General features: G+C 36.5%; 1 protein-coding gene across 2 annotated transcripts in view; it reads left to right on the top strand.

The window, feature by feature from the left end:
- kank4.L (KN motif and ankyrin repeat domains 4 L homeolog) overlaps positions 1–13,667 on the top strand; it is a 78,862-nt gene extending 65,195 nt beyond the window's left edge. For both annotated transcript variants that reach the window (XM_018258256.2, XM_041590396.1), the window contains exons 8-10: positions 4,501–4,643; positions 8,978–9,178; positions 13,330–13,667. In XM_018258256.2, the coding sequence (XP_018113745.1) occupies positions 4,501–4,643; positions 8,978–9,178; positions 13,330–13,458 (473 nt within the window). In that variant the 3' untranslated portion in view covers positions 13,459–13,667. The remainder of the gene's footprint in view (positions 1–4,500; positions 4,644–8,977; positions 9,179–13,329) is intronic.
- Positions 13,668–21,275: the final 7,608 nt, after the last annotated feature.

Here is a 21,275-nt window from a genome sequence, read left to right on the forward strand (position 1 = left end):
CTAATGGTGTTATCTGTTATCCATTAGTTAACCTGTGCCATATAGCAGTTTTTCAATTTCTGCCATTGCTCCACAGCAGCTTGTTTATATGAACTATAGTAGTGTTTCTGAAGCAAACTGATCAGTTTTACCAGTGCAGGGCAACAGTACATTATATTTTCATGACTTTAAAACACTTAACAGTTTTTGGTGTTACTGGTCTTTTAAAATCATCCATACAATATCTCTCCAGTTCAGTTAAATTTGATGGCTGCTGAGCATGGACAGCCTGCTTCAAATCATCCCGTAGATTTTCCATGATATTCAAGTCAGGGGACTGTGACGGCCATTCCAGAATATTGTACTTCTCCCTCTGCATAAATGTCTTTGTAGATTTCCAAGTGTGTTTAGGGTCATTGTCTTGTTGGAATATCCAACCCCTGCGTAACTTCAACTTTGTGACTGATACTTGTTGACAGGGCCGCCATTAGAAATCACGGGGCCCCGTACAACAAAATTTTTGGGGCCCCCTGGGCCCCGCCCACACTGACGACCAAGCTCCGCCCCATATCCCGCCCACATCGCAGTTAAAAGACCACACAGACATCAGCGCTAAAAAAGTAACCCCCCCCCCCACACAAGTTGTAAAAAGCTATTGATGGTCAGGGCCCCCTTATAAAAAAAATTGGGGCCCCAAAAAAAAAAAATTAAAATTTTTTTTTTTTTTAAAAACATTGGTGGCAGGGGCCCCCTGTTAAAAAAAACTTGGGGCCCCAACAAAAAAAAATGTAAAAAAAAGTAAAAAATAAACAAACATTGGTGGCAGGGGCCCCCTTCTAAGTTAAAAACAAATTGGGGCCCCAAAAAAAAATTTGAAAAAAATTAATTTTTTTTTGAAAAAAAAAAAAAACATTGGCGGCAGGGGCCCCCTTATAAGTTAAAAACAAATTGGGGCCCCAAAAAAAAATTTGAAAAAAAATTAATTTTTTTTTGAAAAAAAACAAAACATTGGCGGCAGGGGCCCCCTTATAAGTTAAAAACAAATTGGGGCCCCAAAAAAAAAATTTGGAGAAAAAAATTTTTTTTGAAAAAAAAAAAAATGGTGGCAGGGGCCCCCTTACAAGTTAAAAACAAATTGGGGCCCCAAAAAAAATTTAAAAAAAAAATAATTTTTTTTTGAAAAAAAAAAAAAACTGGTGGCAGGGGCCCCCTTACAAGTTAAAAAAATTTGGGGCCACCAAAAAGAAAATTAATTTTTTTTTTTTAAAAAAAAACCCAAAAAAAAACAATGGTGGCAAGGGGCCCCTTACGAGTTAAAAAAAAAATTGGGGCCCCAAAAACAAAAGTTTTAAAAAAAAGATTGGTGGCAGGGGCCTATAGAATATTAAAATAATACATTGGTGGCCAGGGGATTAAAAAAAAAAAAAACCACAAACTGGTGTTCAGTAGAATTGAACTCATGGCTTCAGTACTTCAACTTCGCCTCCTTTCGTGACTTCGGGTCTTTTCACCGCTTCAGGACTTCGGCTTCGGCTGTTTTCGTGACTTCGGGTCTTTGCGCTGCTTCAGGACTCCGGCTTCGGCTGTTTTCGTGACTTCGGGTCTTTTCGGCGCTTCGTGACTTCGGGACTTCGGCTTTTTCCGTGACTTCGGGTCTTTTCGTCGCATCGGCTTCGGCTTTTCGGCACTTCCGCATTCGGCACTGAAGAGGCAAGACGTACGGCTCGGGCGCTCGTAAGGGGGGCCCGGATCTTCAAAAAAATGCAGCGCTGCCGGGCCCCCCTTCATGCCCGGGCCCGGTACGCTTGTCCCCCCTGTCCCCCCCTGATGGCGGCCCTGCTTGTTGATATTGGGTTGAATTCATCCAACCCTGGATTTTAACAAGGGCCCCAGTCCCTGAACTAGCCACACAGTCCCACAGCATGATGGACCTCCACCAAATTTGACTTTAGGTAGCAGATGTTTTTCTAGGAATGCAGTGTTATCTGCCGCCATGCAAATAACTAAATTTTTGTCTCATCAGTCCAAAGCACTTTGTTCCAAAATGACTGTGACTTGTCTAAATGAGCTTTTGCATACAACAAGCGACTCTGTTTGTGGAGTGAGTGCAGAAAGGGCTTCTTTCTCATCACCCTGCCATAAAGATGTTCTTTGTGCAAATTGCACTGAATTGTAGAATGATGTACAGATACACAATCTGCAGCAAGATGTTCTTGCAGGTCTTTGGAGGTGATCTTTGGTTTGTCTGTAAACATTCTAAGAATCCTCGGCCGCTCCTGTATTTTTCTTGGCCTGCCAGACCTGGGTTTTACAGCAGCTGTGCCAGTGGCCTTCCATTTCCTGATTACATTCCTTACAGTTAAACTGACAGTTTAAACCTCTGAGATAGCTTTTTGTAGCCTTCCCCTAAACCATGATACTGAACAATCTTTGTTTTCAGATCTTTTGAGAGTTGCTTTGAGGATCCCATGATGTCACTCTTCAGAGGAGAGTCAAACAGAAGCACAACTTGCTATTGGCCACCTTAAATACCCTTTCTCATGATTGAACACACCTGCCTATGAAGTTCAAGGCTTAACGCACTAATCCAACCAATTTGGTGTTGCCAGTAATCAGTATTGAGCAGTTACATGAATTAAATTTAGCAAAATTCACAAGGGTACCCACATTTTTGCACAGCCAGCTTTTCACATTTTCTTTACTAAAAAAATCTGCTTGTAAAAAAGTCTTTGTTCAGAAAACATCCCAGTACTCAGATGTTCCTGGTAAATGAAAAACATACCACTGTTATCTTTTTTGTTGAAAGTGGAGTAAATTATTATCCAGGCGGAGAGGGGTTCCCAAACTTTTTCATATGACTGTATTTTAAAGTGATTTGACATACCTTGTAAACACTATATAATAATCACTTAATAGAGACAATAAATAGTATGCTGTCTAATATTTCCCATGCACTCTGAGGGCCAGCGGAGGGATACCGTATGTGCAGAGATGAAAATGTATTATTTCTTGTGTGATCATAGAACCCAGAATATCTTCTGTTATTCAAAACATTACTCTTTGATTTTACATTAAAGGGGTATTAGTTTATCAAGCTTCACACATCTACAGAACATTATCCAATCTACAGTTCCACAGCAAAGGCAAATTTCACACTTAATTTTTTCAATTAAAAGAAATACAAAACCCAATTCTTTAAAACATACGTTTTGAAAAGTCAATAGCTCAAAAACTAGCTTTATTTAGCAATAACAGGGACTAAGAAACCCAAGCAATTATGAATACATTTCATTGAATAAATCTACTACCCCTAATTAACTTCAATGCAAAGCTTGGAATGGTCAGGGAATACAGACTTTATAACTTTGTACTAACTTCCCTTTGATCTACAGCAACATCACCTCCTTGTTTAATATATTATTAACTGTGGTGATCTCCAGCAATATACAGTAACTGTATTTTATTTGTGCCAAGGAAATTTGCAGAAAGCTATTTAAAAAAAAAAAAACCAGTAGCTTCAGACTGATACATAATGCAAAATATTCAAGAACCTGAATTTACTAAGAAGGATACAACCTAGGTCAGTGGTTCCTAAAGAGTCAGCTGGGGCCCAGCTTGGCTAGGGGCAGTAAAAATGTTTTTTTAACGTAATATATAAATATAATGCAGTGTTGCCCTGCACTAGTAAAACTCCTGTGTTTGCTTCAGAAACACTACTATTGTTTATATAAATGAGCTGCTGTGTAGCCATGGGGGCGGCCATTCAAAGGAGAAACGGCTCAGGTTACACAGCAGATAGCAGATAAGCTCTGTAGAACATAATGTTATCTGTTATCCACTATTTATCCTGTGCCATATAGCCTTTTTTCAATTTCCGCCATTGCTATTCAGCAGCTTGTTTATATGAACTATAATAGTGTTTTTTGGTGTTACTGTTCCCTTTAAAACCAGTTAAAGGAGAAGGAAAGGTTTAAAGGAAGTAAGCCTTATGAGAAAGGTCCACCTAAATATAGAAGTAAACCCTCAAAGTAATGCTGCTCTGAGTCCTCTGTCAAGAGAAACACAGCATTTCTTTCCTTCTATTGTGTACACATGGGCTTCTGTATCAGATTTCCTGCCTTCATCTTAAACCTCCTTGCCCTGGGCGGGGGTATGCTCAGTTTGCTCCTCTTCCCCCCCCCCTTCTCTACTGTAATCTGAGCCCAGAGCTATAAGTGAGCTGGGAGAGACTCAGGCAGGAAGTGGTCACACCAAGCTAATATGACAGCTGCTATCCTAAACAAACAGAGAGCTTCTACAGCTTCTTACTCAGGTATGGTAAATACCATTCTACAGAATAAATATAGCATTCTAGCTTGCACTATTGCAGCTGATCTATTGGCATTAAAATGCCTCTGTAGCTTTCCTTCTCCTTTAAGATAAGCTTCAGGGAGAATACCGATTTTAGTATTTCTTGGAATAAATTATATTTAAGATTATATATTAGGTTTGCTATTCTCCTTTGCTTTCTCTTTCCTCCAGGAGTGTGTGAGGTAGATAATCAGAACAAAGCTGGGTACACCCCAGTGATGCTAACAGTGCTGGCGTCCACAGAAACCGAAGAGGATATGGAGGTGGTTCTTACCCTTCTAAATCATGGAAATGTTAACCTGTGTGCAACTCAGGTACTGTTGCTAACTTTAATGCAAAGCAATTCATACTATTAACAAAGTGGTCCCCTCCTAATTGTGAACACAGTTGAATCCATTCCATGAGCAGTAGCCGTAAAAACAGAACTTGCAGGATGGAGACTAAGCTATCCTTTGAGGCTACATGGGTTCAAAGAAAGGTACAGCAATTGGCAATGGTGATTTGAAGGTTTTATTATACTTTGTTTACTGCAAGTTTACCTCATGAAATTAACATGTCAGAAAATGTTTGTTGGGGGTCATGGGTTTAAATTTACAGATACAAATACGAATAATCAGCCATTTTACCCATAATGGTACCTTTTTCCTGGAATTATAACATAGTAGGGTGTGCCCACAAAACAGCACTCACCACAAACAAACAAAGCATCCACTATGGTAAATGACATAGTTGTGGCACGGTTCTTTCTTAGTCAATCTGTACATTAACGAGTTCACTTCTGGCACAACAAAAGCATTAAGCGCAAAAGGAGCCCTCAAGTAGTAATACTTATGTTTTGTGCAGCCTCTACTAGATACCTTGTGCAATTATGTGAAAATATCCACAGATTTGCAATTTGCTTCTTTATAAATTTCACTACATACTGGTCATTTCTGTATTTGTAAAAGAACATTTTGCGCTCCCATACTGTAAAAGGGTAAACCATTTATTTCTATATAGTAACTCACAGTATATTACAACATTTCAGTATCTCAGATAATATGGTATATATTGAAAGTGCCTCGAACATACAACTCCCTGAATTACTTGTACTTTATATTTTGATATGATCCAGAATTGACTCTGTGTATACGTATTCTACATAGAGGGGTTTAGAACCACATTGTATTCATCTACTATATGCTAACCATCTAGGTTCACCATTTTGCTTTATCTGCCAAAGACATAAATCTAACGAGAACTTTATGTTTATAAGAACTTTATTTTGAACTATATTATTCTCCTAGAGAGGCTGTGCAAATAGATTGCTGATTTCCTAATGGTGTAAAGTTAAGCACACCTATTCATCAGCTTTGTATGTTTGTAACTAATCCCAATGTAAAATTCCTTGAATTACTGAATTCTTTAAATGTATGTGTAATTGTTGCCTTCTAAGATTTTATTGTCACAATCCTGAGTGCACTGCAGTAATGCAGCCCATTCCTCCCTAATCACCCAGTGCTCTGGTCAAGAAGTTAGTACAGAAACCACGGAAAATGTCCAAATATAATAAATACAGTTCCATATTGTACCTACCCCTTTACTTATAGAAATGATTCTCAACGACCCATTTGCTTTACACTCTCTTTCCTAACTATCAAAAAAGGGTCCTACCACTGTAGCAAGCAATAGAAACCAAACTTGTCTGGCTTTCTTTCCATAAAAATGTTTATGCATGACGTCTATTGTTTTAAAGTCAGAGGTAACAAATAATTTTCCCTTAACCTGATACATGACACTTTGTGTAAAAAGTACATTCTTTCATTGCTTGCATTCCTTTGAGGAATTCTCTTTAGACATTAAATATTTTTTATCAGTTCTTTTGCAATGTATTTTTGACAATCCCACAGCCAAGACAAGCAATATTATACATTCACCTACATGCAAGAGAACTAATGTTCCATGCCAACTGTAAATCAAAGTACTGTTAAACAAAATATAATAGCTGCTAAAATGGCTTATTTTTGTCTAGCTGCTGCTTTTCTACAATTCCCAGAGCCTTTGCCTAGTGCATATTATTTACATTTTAAATCTATAGTGCGTAGCCAATTAAACAGACAGTAAAGGGGCTGCTGGAATATTTAATTTGGGTAATGACATCTGTTCAGTTTAAGCCATGCATGTTAAAACTGAGGTTCCCAAATAAAAGAGGTTGATGGGATTATTGTTAACATATTTCTACATAATGTAACCATGATAAAGTGCAAATAGGCAAACTACTGTTCCTAAAAGTGTATAATCAAGGGAATAGCCCAGCTGCAGACAGTAGAGCCTTGTTCCATGCTGTCATTAATATGAATTATTGTACTTGGTTTAGATGCACAAAATGTCACCAAAACGGCTCTAATGGTTATTTGCCTAATTGGTTTCTTTGTGGAAAAATTTCCAGAAACAGAATTATTATTATAAGTAAAATATGCATCTATCAATAATTTACAGCAAATATCATTGCCCATAAATACAGCCGTCATCATGTAGTGTAGTGCAGAGCTAAACATTAATGCCAAAGTGGCCTTTTTGATTTAAACAGAACCTTTTCTCCCAAATCCAGTATTCATTAAGATAACAGATTCCTTAAAATAGACAATTGTGCTACTCTAGAATGAGAAGAAAGTGTGATGTGTGTGTGGTTTGGTCATAATGTTTGGGGGGTTAGGTTGGCTGTCCCCATGATGTAGTTTTTTCTCTCTGCAATGTAAGAGGGATGGATTTAAATAAGAATATTGTTTTTCTAGCTTTTTTATGATGAAAGAAGCAAAAGACAAATTTTAGTGGATTTTATGATTATTTTTCCTGCAAAATATCATCTGTACAAATGTCCATGCATGAAACATTAGAAGTAATGCACTTTATTGTGCCAGATGGGGAAACCCTGTAAAACTTCTGTGAGATTCATAAATTAAACTTATTTCCTTTATCATTTGGTTTGATCTGATTATTTAACAGCAGGCATTTTTGAAGGTAAAAGTTTCAAAAAGGCATTACTGTATTGTTATGCATTGATTTGAACTAAATAACTTTGTGCTGAAACTATGAGCATCCCGACTCCCACTCCCCCAAGTGCACTAATGTTCTGTCCTGCAGGCACCCTCCCAGGATGGCTTGTTACTAGTTGCTGTTTCAAAAGTCTCCACATCATGTCAAAATGTTGCCTTCCTTTTAATCTGTTGAGTGTGGGTCTAGCTGCTCTTTGCAATCTAGAAAGTTTATAGAAGAGAAGGAATATACTCTGACAACAGAGGTGTAGGCCAAGGCCTTTAGAAACATTATAGTAGTCCCTCACACTGCCCCTTTCTTATTCATTTATTATGCGTGTTCTGGTAATTCCATGTAAATTAGCAGTGATTGTGTCCTAGCAACTTGAGGCCACAGTTTATCATTGTTCGCTCCTGTCCAACGATAAGTGGACAAAGTATAGTATAAGTACAGGTATTCCTCAAACACAGTCCAGTAAAAAATTTAACTTAATTTACCTTAGTTGTAGCAACTGCTTTGTAAATCATTAGAAACAGATCTGCAATGTTTGGAACAATGTTAAAGGGGTGGTTCACCTTTAAGGTAACTTGTATTAGGTTATAGAGTGGCCAATTCTAAGCAACTTTTCAAATGGGTTTCATTATTTATTTTTTATAGTTTTATAGTTATTTGCCTTTTTCTTCTGACTCTTTGTAGCTTATAAATGGGTGTCTCCCTTCTAAAAAACAAATGCTCTGTAAGTGTACAAATGTATTGTTATTGTTACTTTTTATTACTGACCCTTGTAGTCAGGCCTCTCCTATTCATATTCCAGTCTCTTATTCAAATCAATGCATGGTTGCTAGGGTAATTTGGGCCCTTGTTGCCAGATTGCTTAAGATGCAAATTGAAGAGCTGCTGAATAAAAAGCTAAATAACTCACAAACCACAAATAATAAAAAAATTATAACAAATTGCAAAGTGTCTCCGAATATCACTCTCTACATCATACTAAAAGTTATCTCAAAGGTGAACAACCCCTTTAAATACATGGATATTGTCTAGTGTGAGTTCTGTTGTTTCCACTTTGAGACTTGTCATAAAATGGTTCTATTGATATTCAATAAAGTGCAATGAACTCACCATCTGAAAATGGGGGGAAAAAAAAAATCCATTAAAAAGAATTGTGTTCTGGTGGACCTTAATAGAATCATACATTAATTTTGTAAATAGTTAAGAACTTTTGTTATTTCATTTTGTAAATCATTTTATCCTGTAGGGGAATTGAACATTGATTTTGTTCGATGTGGTGTCTATGGGGTAAGCTTGTGCTCTTTGTGGCCATTTAAAAGTGCAAAAAGCTTCTACGATACTAATTTCTTTAATTATCCTTCGGATTTATTTTATTGTAAGAGTAGTCATCAAAACCATTTCTCTGAAATCATGTGTTCTTTAATTTGTTCCTGATTAGTTGGTAGTTCAGATAGTCTAGACTAAACAGCTTTGCCAACTATTTGCTATTTGGATGAGGAGGACTGATGTCTTTATAGTCAGGAAGCTACAGGATCTAACTGATTCTTGGAAAATTACAGGAAGGCAATTTTAGAAGAGTGTATATGTTCACAAATGAATGATAATGCACAATTCTTTTTAGGGGGGACAAACTTCTCTGATGCTGGCAGTAAGCCACGGGAGGTTGGACATGGTAAAGGTCTTGCTCAACTGTGGAGCAGATGTGAATCTGAAAGATGAAGATGGAGAAACTGCTCTGATGATGGCCTGCCAGCTCGGCAACATGGATATTGTGAAACTCTTATTAGCTCAACCAGAGTGTGACCCAGAACTAAGTGACAAGGTAAGAACTGCAAACAATGCATACTTAATCAGAGACATAACTATAGAGGAATAAATAACGAGAAACTTTAATATTTCTCGTAAAAATAGTTCAACTTACTAATTTTTAAGGACCCTAAATTGAATTTGGTGTGGGGCCCAGTGACATCTAATTATGCTACTGTACTTAATGACCAAGTTATACCTGAATGCATTGCATGCTAACCAATAAGTTCCAGTAAGAACTGCAAGCATTGTCACATATACAGCATTTTCCCCACAGAATTCCAATATAATACTTGGCAATGCCATATGTGTGCACAATTTGGTAAATTATGTTAGTGTGTCAGTTTCAGTGCCATTAGAGTGTGATTCATCAAGTGAAAGTCAGTTGTATATGTAGGTAGTTTTTAAACAGCCAACATATTCCACAGTCCTTTAAAGATAATATACATCATTCACAGCAGTCCCTGCCCCAGAGAAGCTAACTATCGAAGGTCCCCATCACATTCACAAAATATTGTCACTTTTGTAAAGATCCAATTAACCTGCATGTATGTTCTTAGCATGTGGGAGGAAGCCACAGTATATAGAGTAATACCATGCAAGCCCAAGAAGAACATACAAACTCTTTCTAAATAGTGCCCTGGATGAAATTTAACCTAGTACCCACACACTGAAAGGCAGCATTTCTAAATTGTAAGCCATGGTTGGGCAACCATGCTCTCAATAAATTGAGATGAAGTCAACAGGAAGATAGTCTTTAGGCTGACTTGATATGAAGGTTCCAGTGATTTCCAGGATAGAAAAATTATGTTTAATATTTTCTTATTGTATTTTAGTATTTCAGTTGTGTAGACTTCCCTTTACATAAATGCTGTTTTTTGTAGTAGTGATGTTCACTGGAAAATGTATTGAAACAGAGTTTAATTTCAAGCCTGGCTTCCCTAATGTTTTTAGCTGTCTGGAATTTGTGATTGGATTTACCTGGCAGATGCATCTTGTCATCTCTCATGTCAAAAACATAGTTAAATCTTGCTTTTTTTATGTGTTCTGGAAGTAATATCAGCTACATAGGTGGAAGAATTTAAAATTATCAGTACAAATCATTGCAACATAAAACTTTTTTTGGGACTCATCTAATTAGTGTATGCATTGCTGGTGGGTTCCAAAATGGTTTGCTGTTGGTTAAATGCACAAGACGAAGACCTAATTCACTAATTGGAAGGTAAATAGCTAGTGATATTAACAGTCAGCTGAAGAGCAGCAGAAAAACAAGAATTGTATTTTGGATAATTTTAAGACTTAGATATAAGGCTAAGAATGCCCCGAGGTTGCTGATGAGAGTGTTGGCAGGCAATTTCTTCCCACATTTTAGAATCTCTAGTGTTTGTATGCAGGACCCTATTCAGAAGGCCATTGGGCACATGTAGTTGGGTTATATGTTTTCAACAAGTTTCAACCTATAATTTATTTTTAAATTAATTTACATTTTCATCAGTAATACTGTAAGGGGTAAATATGAAGTGTTGTCTGTATGCATGCAGCATTAAGAAACATAATAATGAGAATAAGAACTTCCATGAAAAATTCTTGTTTTCAAGGTTATTTTTGGTCAAAAATAAATATTTCAGGTTAAAAAAAAACTCTAATTTATTTTTCACAAAAAAAAAATGTTTTGCGATTTAGTATACCCCAACCCTCTAAATGTGTCAAGGTCATGTAGAATTCAATGGCAGAGGTCCCTTGAACCATTTGAAGATATAATAGCCTCATGATCAAGGTTTTTTTCTGTGGGTTTCGCTTGAAAACTATCCATTCAAGAGATTCAATTTTTTTTTCCGACGGGAACTTTTGGACTATTGGATTTTTCAGTTTGTTAACCCTGAATTTGTTTATGTTTTTTCTATTCGAGTTTTTTTCAAAAATTAGAAACCAGTCCAGTTGAGAGTTCATTCAAGGTTTTAAAAATCTCCCATAAAATTTGACCTTTGATAAATAACCCCCTTAGTGTAAGGTATATCTACCACTGCAGTCTACTTCCAGATAGCTTTAAGTGTGTATATTTTTTTCCAAAAAAGTAACTAGTGGATTTTGAAGAACAATGCACACCACCTTTCTAGAATTTATGCAGATATTTAAAGTTAAATTGATGGTCTGCACCTTTTATATAGTTTGAGAACTCCTTGCTGACTATGGGTAGGGATATATCTGTGGAGGGTTTTTGTGATGTAATTAGCCAAAATGCTCTCTGTGGCAGAACTGGAATCATTTTTGTGAAGGATTGTAATTCTGTAAATACATCCCACATCATCAATTCAGAGGTCATGGAAATGTATAATATGCTGAAACCTGTTTAAAGTCAAGCAACTTTTTCTCAAACATAGGGTTATGTTTAGCAAAGTGATTTTCCAGTGAGGGGAGAGGTTGGTCAGTGTGGAACCATCAAATTTAAGGTCTTTCATTTAAAATTTGTGTTAAGAATAGAAAACAAAGCTTGGTAGATTCATTAAAAAACCTAGGTTTTCTTTATTAAAAAAAATTCCTTTCCATGACTTATAAATATAAATAGAGAAAAAATAAATAAATATAAAAATTAGTTAGGAAATAATTGCCATTTTAGTAGTATTAACTCAACCAAGGCAGCAAACATGAATTTAGTCCAGAAGAAGTAGAAGTAGAAGAAGAAGAACCTGCAGGGGGGTCCAGGAGGTATAGGGGACCTCATGAGGCCCTAATTAATAAGCAATTTCAACATGTATTGGTAAAACAGGACAACCTCTGGTTGTGTTGGGAGCCCTAAAATTAATTTGCTGTAGGGCGCAGTAACATCTAGTTACGCCATAAAGTCCATTACTAAAGAAGCATATCCATGCCCAGCTACTGTATATGGGCAAGTAGTTCTCCACATATGATAATAATACTTTAAACATGATACTAAAAACCAAGGTTGGAAATATATTTGTCAGGAAAAATTAAGTCAAGTTAAATTAAGGCCAGGGTATGAGACTGCAATGTAATAATAAAAATTCAGAATTTACACAGTTCACTTACATCAAAAGAGAGATCTCCTGACCTAGATGATGACAGAGCAAATAGTAGCTCTCCATTGCGGTCTACAGTCTCCAGATCTATACAGTTTATGTACATTTTTCATGTTTTCAGTCACACGCACGCATTGCTGTTCTTAAATACAGTTATAGGCTTTGTCTACAGGGATATATAGCACAATACATATGTCACAAGCAGTTTAATGTCCTACATCACTGATGAACTCCGTAACTCATTCAGAGTTTAAACCACTTGATGTCAATAGCATTAGTCCTCTTTGGAAACTGTACCAATAGTATAATGTAATCACTATGTTTATGCAGTTCTGCTAATATATGCAGTTATGGAAGAGGGTTTTCTCAGGCATGTTGAGTATTTGATCAATAATGTAATTGGTAGTATTTGTTATGCTAACTGAATTTAACCAGTTATTATGAATGCAACACCATGTATGTGAGTACTCGTGATTCAATGTTGTCAAAGTAAAATGTTCTAAAATTCTTTTGTTTTGAGAATTCACAACCCGTATCCACCTTTGTGTTGGGGAAATGACAAAGTAAGGGCATGTATAATAGATTTTTCCATTCACAAAGTAACAGACCTGAGTGGTTGTGGAGGATGTTGTGTTTTTATAACCAATGGAGATCTTTTGTGGATTACACAGCTGAGGGCAGGGACTTAGTTTCTGGTGGGAATTAATGCTGGAGGCTGAGCAGTAAATTACATCCTTTTGCAATATTTCTTTTTATATTTTTTAATAGACAAAAGATTTTTCTAACTTTGTAAAAACAACTGATGTGCCCCTTCCCACAGTCCTCTCATGTCAGTCTCAACAAAAGCGCCCACCACTGCTGTGGCTCCAGCCAGCAAGGGAAGCTTTACTGGTAGTGTCATAATGCTGCTGGCTAAAACAGATGTTTTCCATGCTTGATTGTAAGTTAAAAAGCAAACAAACAAAAATATTTAAAAAGCTAGCAACAAAAACATTTTTTTATGACCATAAGGTATGTATTATATGCTGCCATGGGTTCCATACATTTAAAGAACCATAGGAGCGGTTTTTGAAAGCTGAATTTTGCCTAAAATGCTAACTACAGAATTTGTGTATGTTTTTCTAAACAGGTTGGCAATACTGCCTTGTCTATTGTTCTTAAGTCTGCCCACAGCGAGATTGCAGAATTTCTACAAGCCCACACAGAGCACAGACGCTCCCGTTCCGCAGCTGAAATGGAAAAAGGAGCTCCATTGTAAGCAAGCATAGGGAACAAAGCCCAATTATGTACCAGTTCAGATCTCTCTGTAGGACTTTGCGAGTTCTGAGCGTAGATACAGTATGATACATCCCTGCATTGTCTCCACTTTGAGAAACTATTTGGAATATGTGTATATTTACAAGAATATCTATTGCATACTTAACATGTCATCATATAATATGCAAATATATTTTTTCCGCAAAGGTCACAAAATATGGGCTTCTTTGGAAAATGTATTGCAATATAAACCTCAGTAGCACACGGAGAGCATTTATACAATGGCTCCTTTAATTGCCAAAATATTGTTATATTAAAACAAAGACATTCAGTTTGTGTTAACGTACAAACCCACTGCAAGGGACAATATAACTGTTTTTCTTTATAAGCACAACGAGGAAGGTATACTATACAACAGACAAGCACACATATTCAGTTACTATCATATTAAGGTTACCAGATCATGTGGAAGAATTAAGTCTCCAAGAAAATCCACCCAGAAGGTAACAATGATTATAAACGGATTGCATCTAAATAAAATTCAACCAGTTCAGTGACTTGCGTTATCACATCGTTTTCAAGCTATATGAGGTATGGATTAAATAAAGATTAGGAGGAACTTTCTGCTATTTTTAATTCAGACAGAATGATAAAACCACAATAAAAGCATATGTTTTTTTGGCAGTTTTTGCTGCTTTTTCAGCACTCACCATTGTACACCCTTATCCACCCAGATCTTATGTAGTTAGATTCCCCAGTAACACATTCCAGCTAAAAGGGTCATTGCCTGCATTTTCCTAAAATTACACCAATATGTTCCATATTTTACAGGAATGAGTCAGTAACAAAAAAAATTACAGGGGGTGGGGGAAAGGTTGTGTGTTAGTTTTAACACAGATTCACATGATGATTCCAGTTCTTTCCCAAGGAAGGGTCCTTGTGGGTATTTTGACACAGGCAATATAAAGCCCCATGTGCCATTGCCCTTAAGCAAATACATGTGAGATGTAATGTAGGTTTTTTCAGTATAGGGTTATTTCATTTAGATCTAAGATTTGGTTACTACTTTGGATTCAAGCCACATTTGCAATCCAATGTTTTTGGATGATCCACAGTATGGGAACTGATCTACAGTAACTGCATATTTTGGGATATAAAATATTAAGCCCCTATTTGGACACTAGTATGACTGCTATTCAGGTGCTAATTTTATTCCATATGCTTTCTATAGTGTTTACAACTTTGCAAGGTACAGGGTCAGTGGCAAGCCACATAGGAGGGCTGAGCCATTAGTATACCAAAGAAAGTGCTTTTCTAATCCACTGCTGTTCAGTTTTAGTAGAAATGTATGGGTATATTGGAAAGCTAACTGTAGGGGTGACTTACGTCCTATAAAGAGGAGCTTCTTTAGGGTGGAAACACTGGTGTTCATTTACAAATACTGGGCAGTTTGCTCAGATGCAATAACCCACAACAACCAGAGATTAGCAGTCGTTTTCTAACAAACAAACAATTTTGTGCTAACTGGAGATTGCCTGTTATGGATTAAAAAAAACCTCCTGGCCTTGCATAAAAGGCAAGACTGACATAAGCAACTGCAATGCCCAATGCTACTTACAAGTAATGTACATGTTCTCAAATGGAGGCTTTGCTTATATGGGAGATTTGGAGGTGTTTATTTATAAACAGCGCTTAACTGTATCAGAGTGACTTTTATAACCCTGTTATGAGTGAGCCTATGACCAAGGGCCATGGCCAACAGGGAAATTTGTCACCTGCTGTAAATTTGTGCTGCGGTGGGGGACAAATATCCCGAAAATGCTTCTCTGCCTGCAATAATTGAAATTGCTGGTGGTGTCACAAAGTCCCCTCATGAAGAAAAACGATCGACACATAGGTTTTGCACATTACAGTTATTGCTGATGGAGAAGCATTTTCAGGATATTTGCCGGGCACAGTAGGCAGAAAATCTCCCGGAGGCCCATTACTTTAAATCCCAAGAATAGATTTCAATTGTTTTTAAAACATTGTTTGTACTTAAAGCAGCATGAATGGGATTTGCCTTTTTGCCAAAGCACCTAAGCCTCTCAGAGAGTAACAATTCATTCACAATGAATTGGGCCCAGCAATATGTAGGAACTTGAGTCTAAAAAGACAGAAAATATCTGAAATAAGGGCTTGAATGCTGTAGCCTGCCACCTAGCACTGGGTAAAGGTAAAGACTTTATATAAAATAGTGCCAATGTATCACTAGGTATAGAAAATGTGCTTCATGTTTCTAACGCTCAAGTGCAGTTTGTGAATTATTTACAATTTCCCTGATTGTTTTAGGAATGCACTTTCTGGGGTATGGGGCCTTACTGTATAGATTTTGTAAATATTTTGTGGAATCCTAAAGCCTGAATACTTCTATAACTTTAGTCTTGTATTTTTCCAGTAGTTAATGAATGTGAAATACTCATTTTAACCTGGGCTCAATAGTAGTTGCTTTTCTGTCTGCATTATTTCTGCTGGAGGAAAAGACATGGTTTCTGGACAATCCTTACTACAGACAGCAATAGCCGTTAATTGAAAGATTCATGTACTCTGTTGTTTACAGCACTGTGACATACAGGGCCTTATCTAAGCATTATGGCTTTGAAGAGGAAACTTGAAAACGCATCCCCACCTAAAATATCTAAGGAGACTTGTTTAATATTTAAAAGGTGCATGATTGCATTCATTATACATTGGTATGGCTTATTGCTCTTGTGCAGCAAACTTACAGTTGAATTCATACCAAGGCTTGCAACGTTTTATAAAACCTAGGGAACTGTATGGCTACCTATCACTGTACATATTTAATATATCCTCTGCTATTATGTATAGTACAGTGTTTGCTTAAATACTCTATGAGCTAACTGCATTCTCAAAATTTTTAATAAGAGTATTCTACACTTGGTTGCTTCAGCTATTTATAGTCTTAGCCAAAACTCAATGTGTTCACTTCTAGGCCTGCTCTGTCCTGGCTATGCAGTAATCACCTGGAATTATTACAAATATGTATGTGTAATAATGACATTAGAATATTTAGATCAGGGATTTCATTGACTTAACACTATATTTGTAAAAAATAAAATTACCTTTCTCTGTAGTTTTTCCTGCTAAGGGGACCATGCTTTGTTCCAAAGCAGAGACCTTTACAGATGGCCTTCATTAAATTCTCAGCAAGACTTATATACTGCTAGACAGTACAGTACTTTTAAAAAAACAGGTACTGTGTGTGTATAACTATTTTCAGCATCCTAGAGCTCTGTGTGATGTTCTCATTTACTGCTTCCTTTTGCAGATGATGCATTGCCTCTATCCACAGCATGCCCTTCTTACTGTAACAATATTAGCAGGCACTGGAAGGCACAAGCTTTTCTCATAGGTTTGGGAGACAGTTAGTAAAAAGCCATGCTTGAGTTTTTGCAGTCATATTAATCATTAGAACAAAAAGATGTCTTCTCTATTGCACCTGGATTCAATAGAAATATGGTTTAAAATGTGTATATATAATATATATCTTTAATAGTCTGAAATGCTAGACCATGCCAACATAAAATTATTTTGAGCACAAAATGCGTCACTCATGAAATGGTAGTAAATAATGTCTGACATACAACTTTAAAGCACAAAATTGTATAAAGTTGTCATAGGTCCTATTGGTATCTCTTAGACAAATACAAGAGTCCTCTGCACTCAACTCATTGTCAATATATTTAAGACATTGAGACATTTTGTGCATGAGCTTCTAAAAAATGCCTTACCTACCTAACAGGGATTGTTTGTCCATATATTGCAATATATTTAAGCTGGCCAACTACATCAAAGTCATCCCATATCTGACCAGTCCTACGCTCAATTTTAATCTGATTCATTAAGAATTCTATTGCTTCATTATACATTTTACACAGAGACTAAGTTTTACCTGCAACCTACTTGCTGCTTTCAAACTAAAACCCCCAAACATGGTTGCCCTTTTATTTGCCACCACTGGGATCACCTGACTATAGCTGGGAAGGGTGGGAGCTACAACATGGAGCTGGTCACTGCTCCTGTATAAACTATAACAAACAAGGGAAAGTTGTGCTCACCACTGATTTTTAAACCATTAATTGGGGGGTGCAATGAGGCTGTGACCACAAGACATATAGACAAATACAAGAGTCCTCTGCACTGAGCCCATTATCAATATATTTAAGACAGACAATTTGTGCATACTGCTACTAAAAATGCCTTACTCTTTAAACAAAACAAGGATTGGTATCTCTGCAGAAAACACTGGGATTTATGGATTTATTTCAATTTGTCTTCACACAGGTATAATGCAATGGATTTCCATTTAATGAGAGCAGAATGTGCATTCTGTGAAGCTTTACACTATGTAGTGAACACCTTGCCCATACTTTTAGCTGCTCCTTATAGCACTACTTTGTATGTCCTATCATTATAAATGCAAGACCATAGCACCTTATGAGGGTCTGTTTACTAGAAAACAAATCTCATGCTTTCGATTTTCTGGTATATTTTCCATATTTTCAGAAAAACATGTTTAGCAACATATTTAATTCTTTGTTCACACGTTTTGTAAATGGCATAGTGTTGCATAGAAACCTGCCTGAAAAGCCACCAAGGAAAATCTGACAAGCCAGAGTTAGTAATAATTAGAAATTTGCACAAGGGACTGACAATAATTATGTACATGGCCACAGATGAGATAAATGGTAGTTTGTAATCAACACTTTTAATCTCTGGGAATTCTCACAGCCAAGTCTATGGGGACAGCCAGCAGTATGTATGAGCAGATAATTATGGCGATAATATTGAGAATTGTTTTCATGAGAGCCAACATATGATGCATCGCTGTAATAATAATAATAGTAACAAGCTAGCTACACTGTGTTTTGGCAGTTGTGCTTGTGACATTGCAAATTACATAATAGCAATGCTCACATAGATGGGCAACAGCATCAAGTATTGCACTGCTGTCTTCTCTACATTGCAATACTTGATGGTGTTGCCCATCTATGTGAGCATTCCTATTATGTAATTTGCAATGTCACAAGCACAACTTTGTCAAACTCAATTATCAGCATTGTGGCATTCAATTAATAACACAAATGCCATGTAGAGATGCGATTTGGCAGGTTCCTAACCTGCTAAAATTGCTAAAATTTAATGGGGGCCTATGTGGCAGCATTTGAAATTTCAGGACAGGTGAGTTTGACTGTCAATAAAAACAACAATATTGAACATTCCTTCTCTGTACAAAGAAATATTTCACTTCATTAAACCCAAAGGAAGACTTCACACACTGCAATGTACATTACTATGTGTACTCCCCTCTAGGATCCAAAGCACTGAACATGTACCTGTTATTAGCACTTATTTTTTTTGTTGTTGTTTGGTTGTGGTATAGGCTCTTACTGTAAGCATGTCAAAGGGTTACACACTGGTCAACAAATATATATACACATAAGTAATTATCGGCATGAATTATTAGAACAAAGTGCAATTAGGCAAACATGAAACCAGTTTAATTAAAAACACTGTGCCATATAGTAAGTCACTTTGCATCCTCTCTGTTTGATATGCATTGTATATATATATATATATATATATATATATATATATATATATATATATATATATATATATATATATATAATTATATATCTTGCAAAGAATATATATATATATATATATATATATCTTGCAAAGAATTGTATAATTATTACGATTTAGAAAGCATCATTAGCAGAGTCGAATATATTAACCCCTTAACACTTTATCTAGCATTGTTTTTATCCCTTCATAATAAAATGTTCTTTTGCTTTTATCATTGCTACACTGAAATGGATTTGAATGCATTCATTATTCCAAACGTATGAATCCCTCAGACATTTTCTTTCCCCATGGCTATCCAACAATGTATAACTTTTTACTTAGTTTTTACCACATTTTTATTCAAATAAATTCATCAATAAAATATATGTAAATTACAATGTTGTCTTTTGTGATCAAAAAGGAGGCTATAGCAGTTGTGGTGCAATGCTTACAGCCTGTCATGAAGCCTGCGGCTCTGTCAGCACTACCAGTGGCTTATTATTTTCCCAGCATGCCAGGGAATGCTACTGCACATAAGATTTGGGGCTTTTCTAATTATTTAAAGTTGTACCAGCAAATTGGCAAAGCAGGTAACTAGGTACATTAGTCTAATTGAATTTTTCATAAGAGAGACAATAACTGGTGGTTGCGCTTAGTGAATTCAGAATTCCAAATTGATAAAAGATTTTTTTTTAACAAATAAAATATATTTGCCTAGCTTTTACTCCTGCTAAACTGACTGCTGAAAAAAACAAAGTACCACAATCCATTTGTATTGATTTTCCACTTATCTTGTCAAGTTGAGACCTTTCAAATACATAAAGCCGTCTGCTGTTAAGTATCTCCCTCTTTCATTTCCGTATTCAACTTAGTGTAGTAAGGGTAAAGAAAGAAAGGAACCTGTCAGTCATCTGTTACCTGGACAGCAGCACCAAATCTGAACATAGAGAAATGTATCCAGTGGTGTGGGTCAGCAGGCAGAATGGGATCAGTTAATACTTCCATTGCTACACAGTGGAACTAAAAACTGCATAGATGTATTTTAAGAGGTTTTTAAAGAGGTTGAAGAGGTCCAACCTCTTTTTTTTTTTTTGCACTCCTATACACATACTGTACAGATATGTAAAACATAATATAGATAGTCATACTGTTAATTACGGAGAGAGTAAGCTAAACACAGAACTCAATTATACAGAAAAGGAACAATTAGTTGTCCATCAAAATAAAGCACCCATCTGTGTGTCCCCCACCATCACTGACAGATGTCCTTCTAATGAAGTGCAGCAAGGCCGCTGTATAATACATCATCCCCTGACTTATAATGGCAGGTCTACTAATGAAAGCAGACATTGTGATTAAGGCAAAGCTGTGTTACACTGGCCATTCATGAAATGAGTTCCAAGATCAACTCCAGTATCTAGCAAAACATTCTGATATATCAGTCACTGTAGCTTTCTATAGTAATGCAGTACCTATTACCCCTGCCCACGGCAAGCTTAGCTCTTTCAAGCCCCACTTCTTGCACCTAACAAGCCAAAAATGTATGTTACTGAATCTGAATATTATTACCGCTGTATACTAATATCAATCTCTCTCTTGCAATGCAAACCAAACACTGGTTTTAACAAAGATAGACTCCACCACTGGCCAGTAACTAAAATACGATATATCTGTCCTACCCATGTGAAATACGTGTATAAACCCCACTCTCTGTTTTAGTATGTAAATCGCCCAAACAGCATCACCTTCTCCTCCTTTGGGTTCTGGGGAATGCCAGATTAACTATAAAACTAGTTGAGCAGCTTGAAAAAACATAATACATGTATGCAGTTGAGCCAACACACACAGTGCATAAACCAGCATTTTCTTAAATGCTCCATCTAGTGGGCAACTGACAAAATAACATAGTGTAGGTGCAACATGAAATGGACAAAACCTTTATCTAACCTCCAGCCCCCTATGATGAAACCAAAAATCTCAGGCATCTTGGTCTACCCTTTTTTCAGAAACTGGTATCAAATCAAGTTCTAACAGCATTAAAAAAAATAAAACATTATAAGCAATACATGGAGAATCTAGAATTGATGGTTAGTAAAACTCTTGTCCTGCATCGTTCCATATCCACGCGTGAGAAGCATGCCTACATGAAAATGTGGGAGGCAGACACTAAAAATACAATATATAGAT

The sequence above is a fragment of the Xenopus laevis genome, chromosome 4L (assembly GCF_017654675.1).
Source record: "Xenopus laevis strain J_2021 chromosome 4L, Xenopus_laevis_v10.1, whole genome shotgun sequence".
Lineage (NCBI taxonomy): Eukaryota > Metazoa > Chordata > Amphibia > Anura > Pipidae > Xenopus > Xenopus laevis.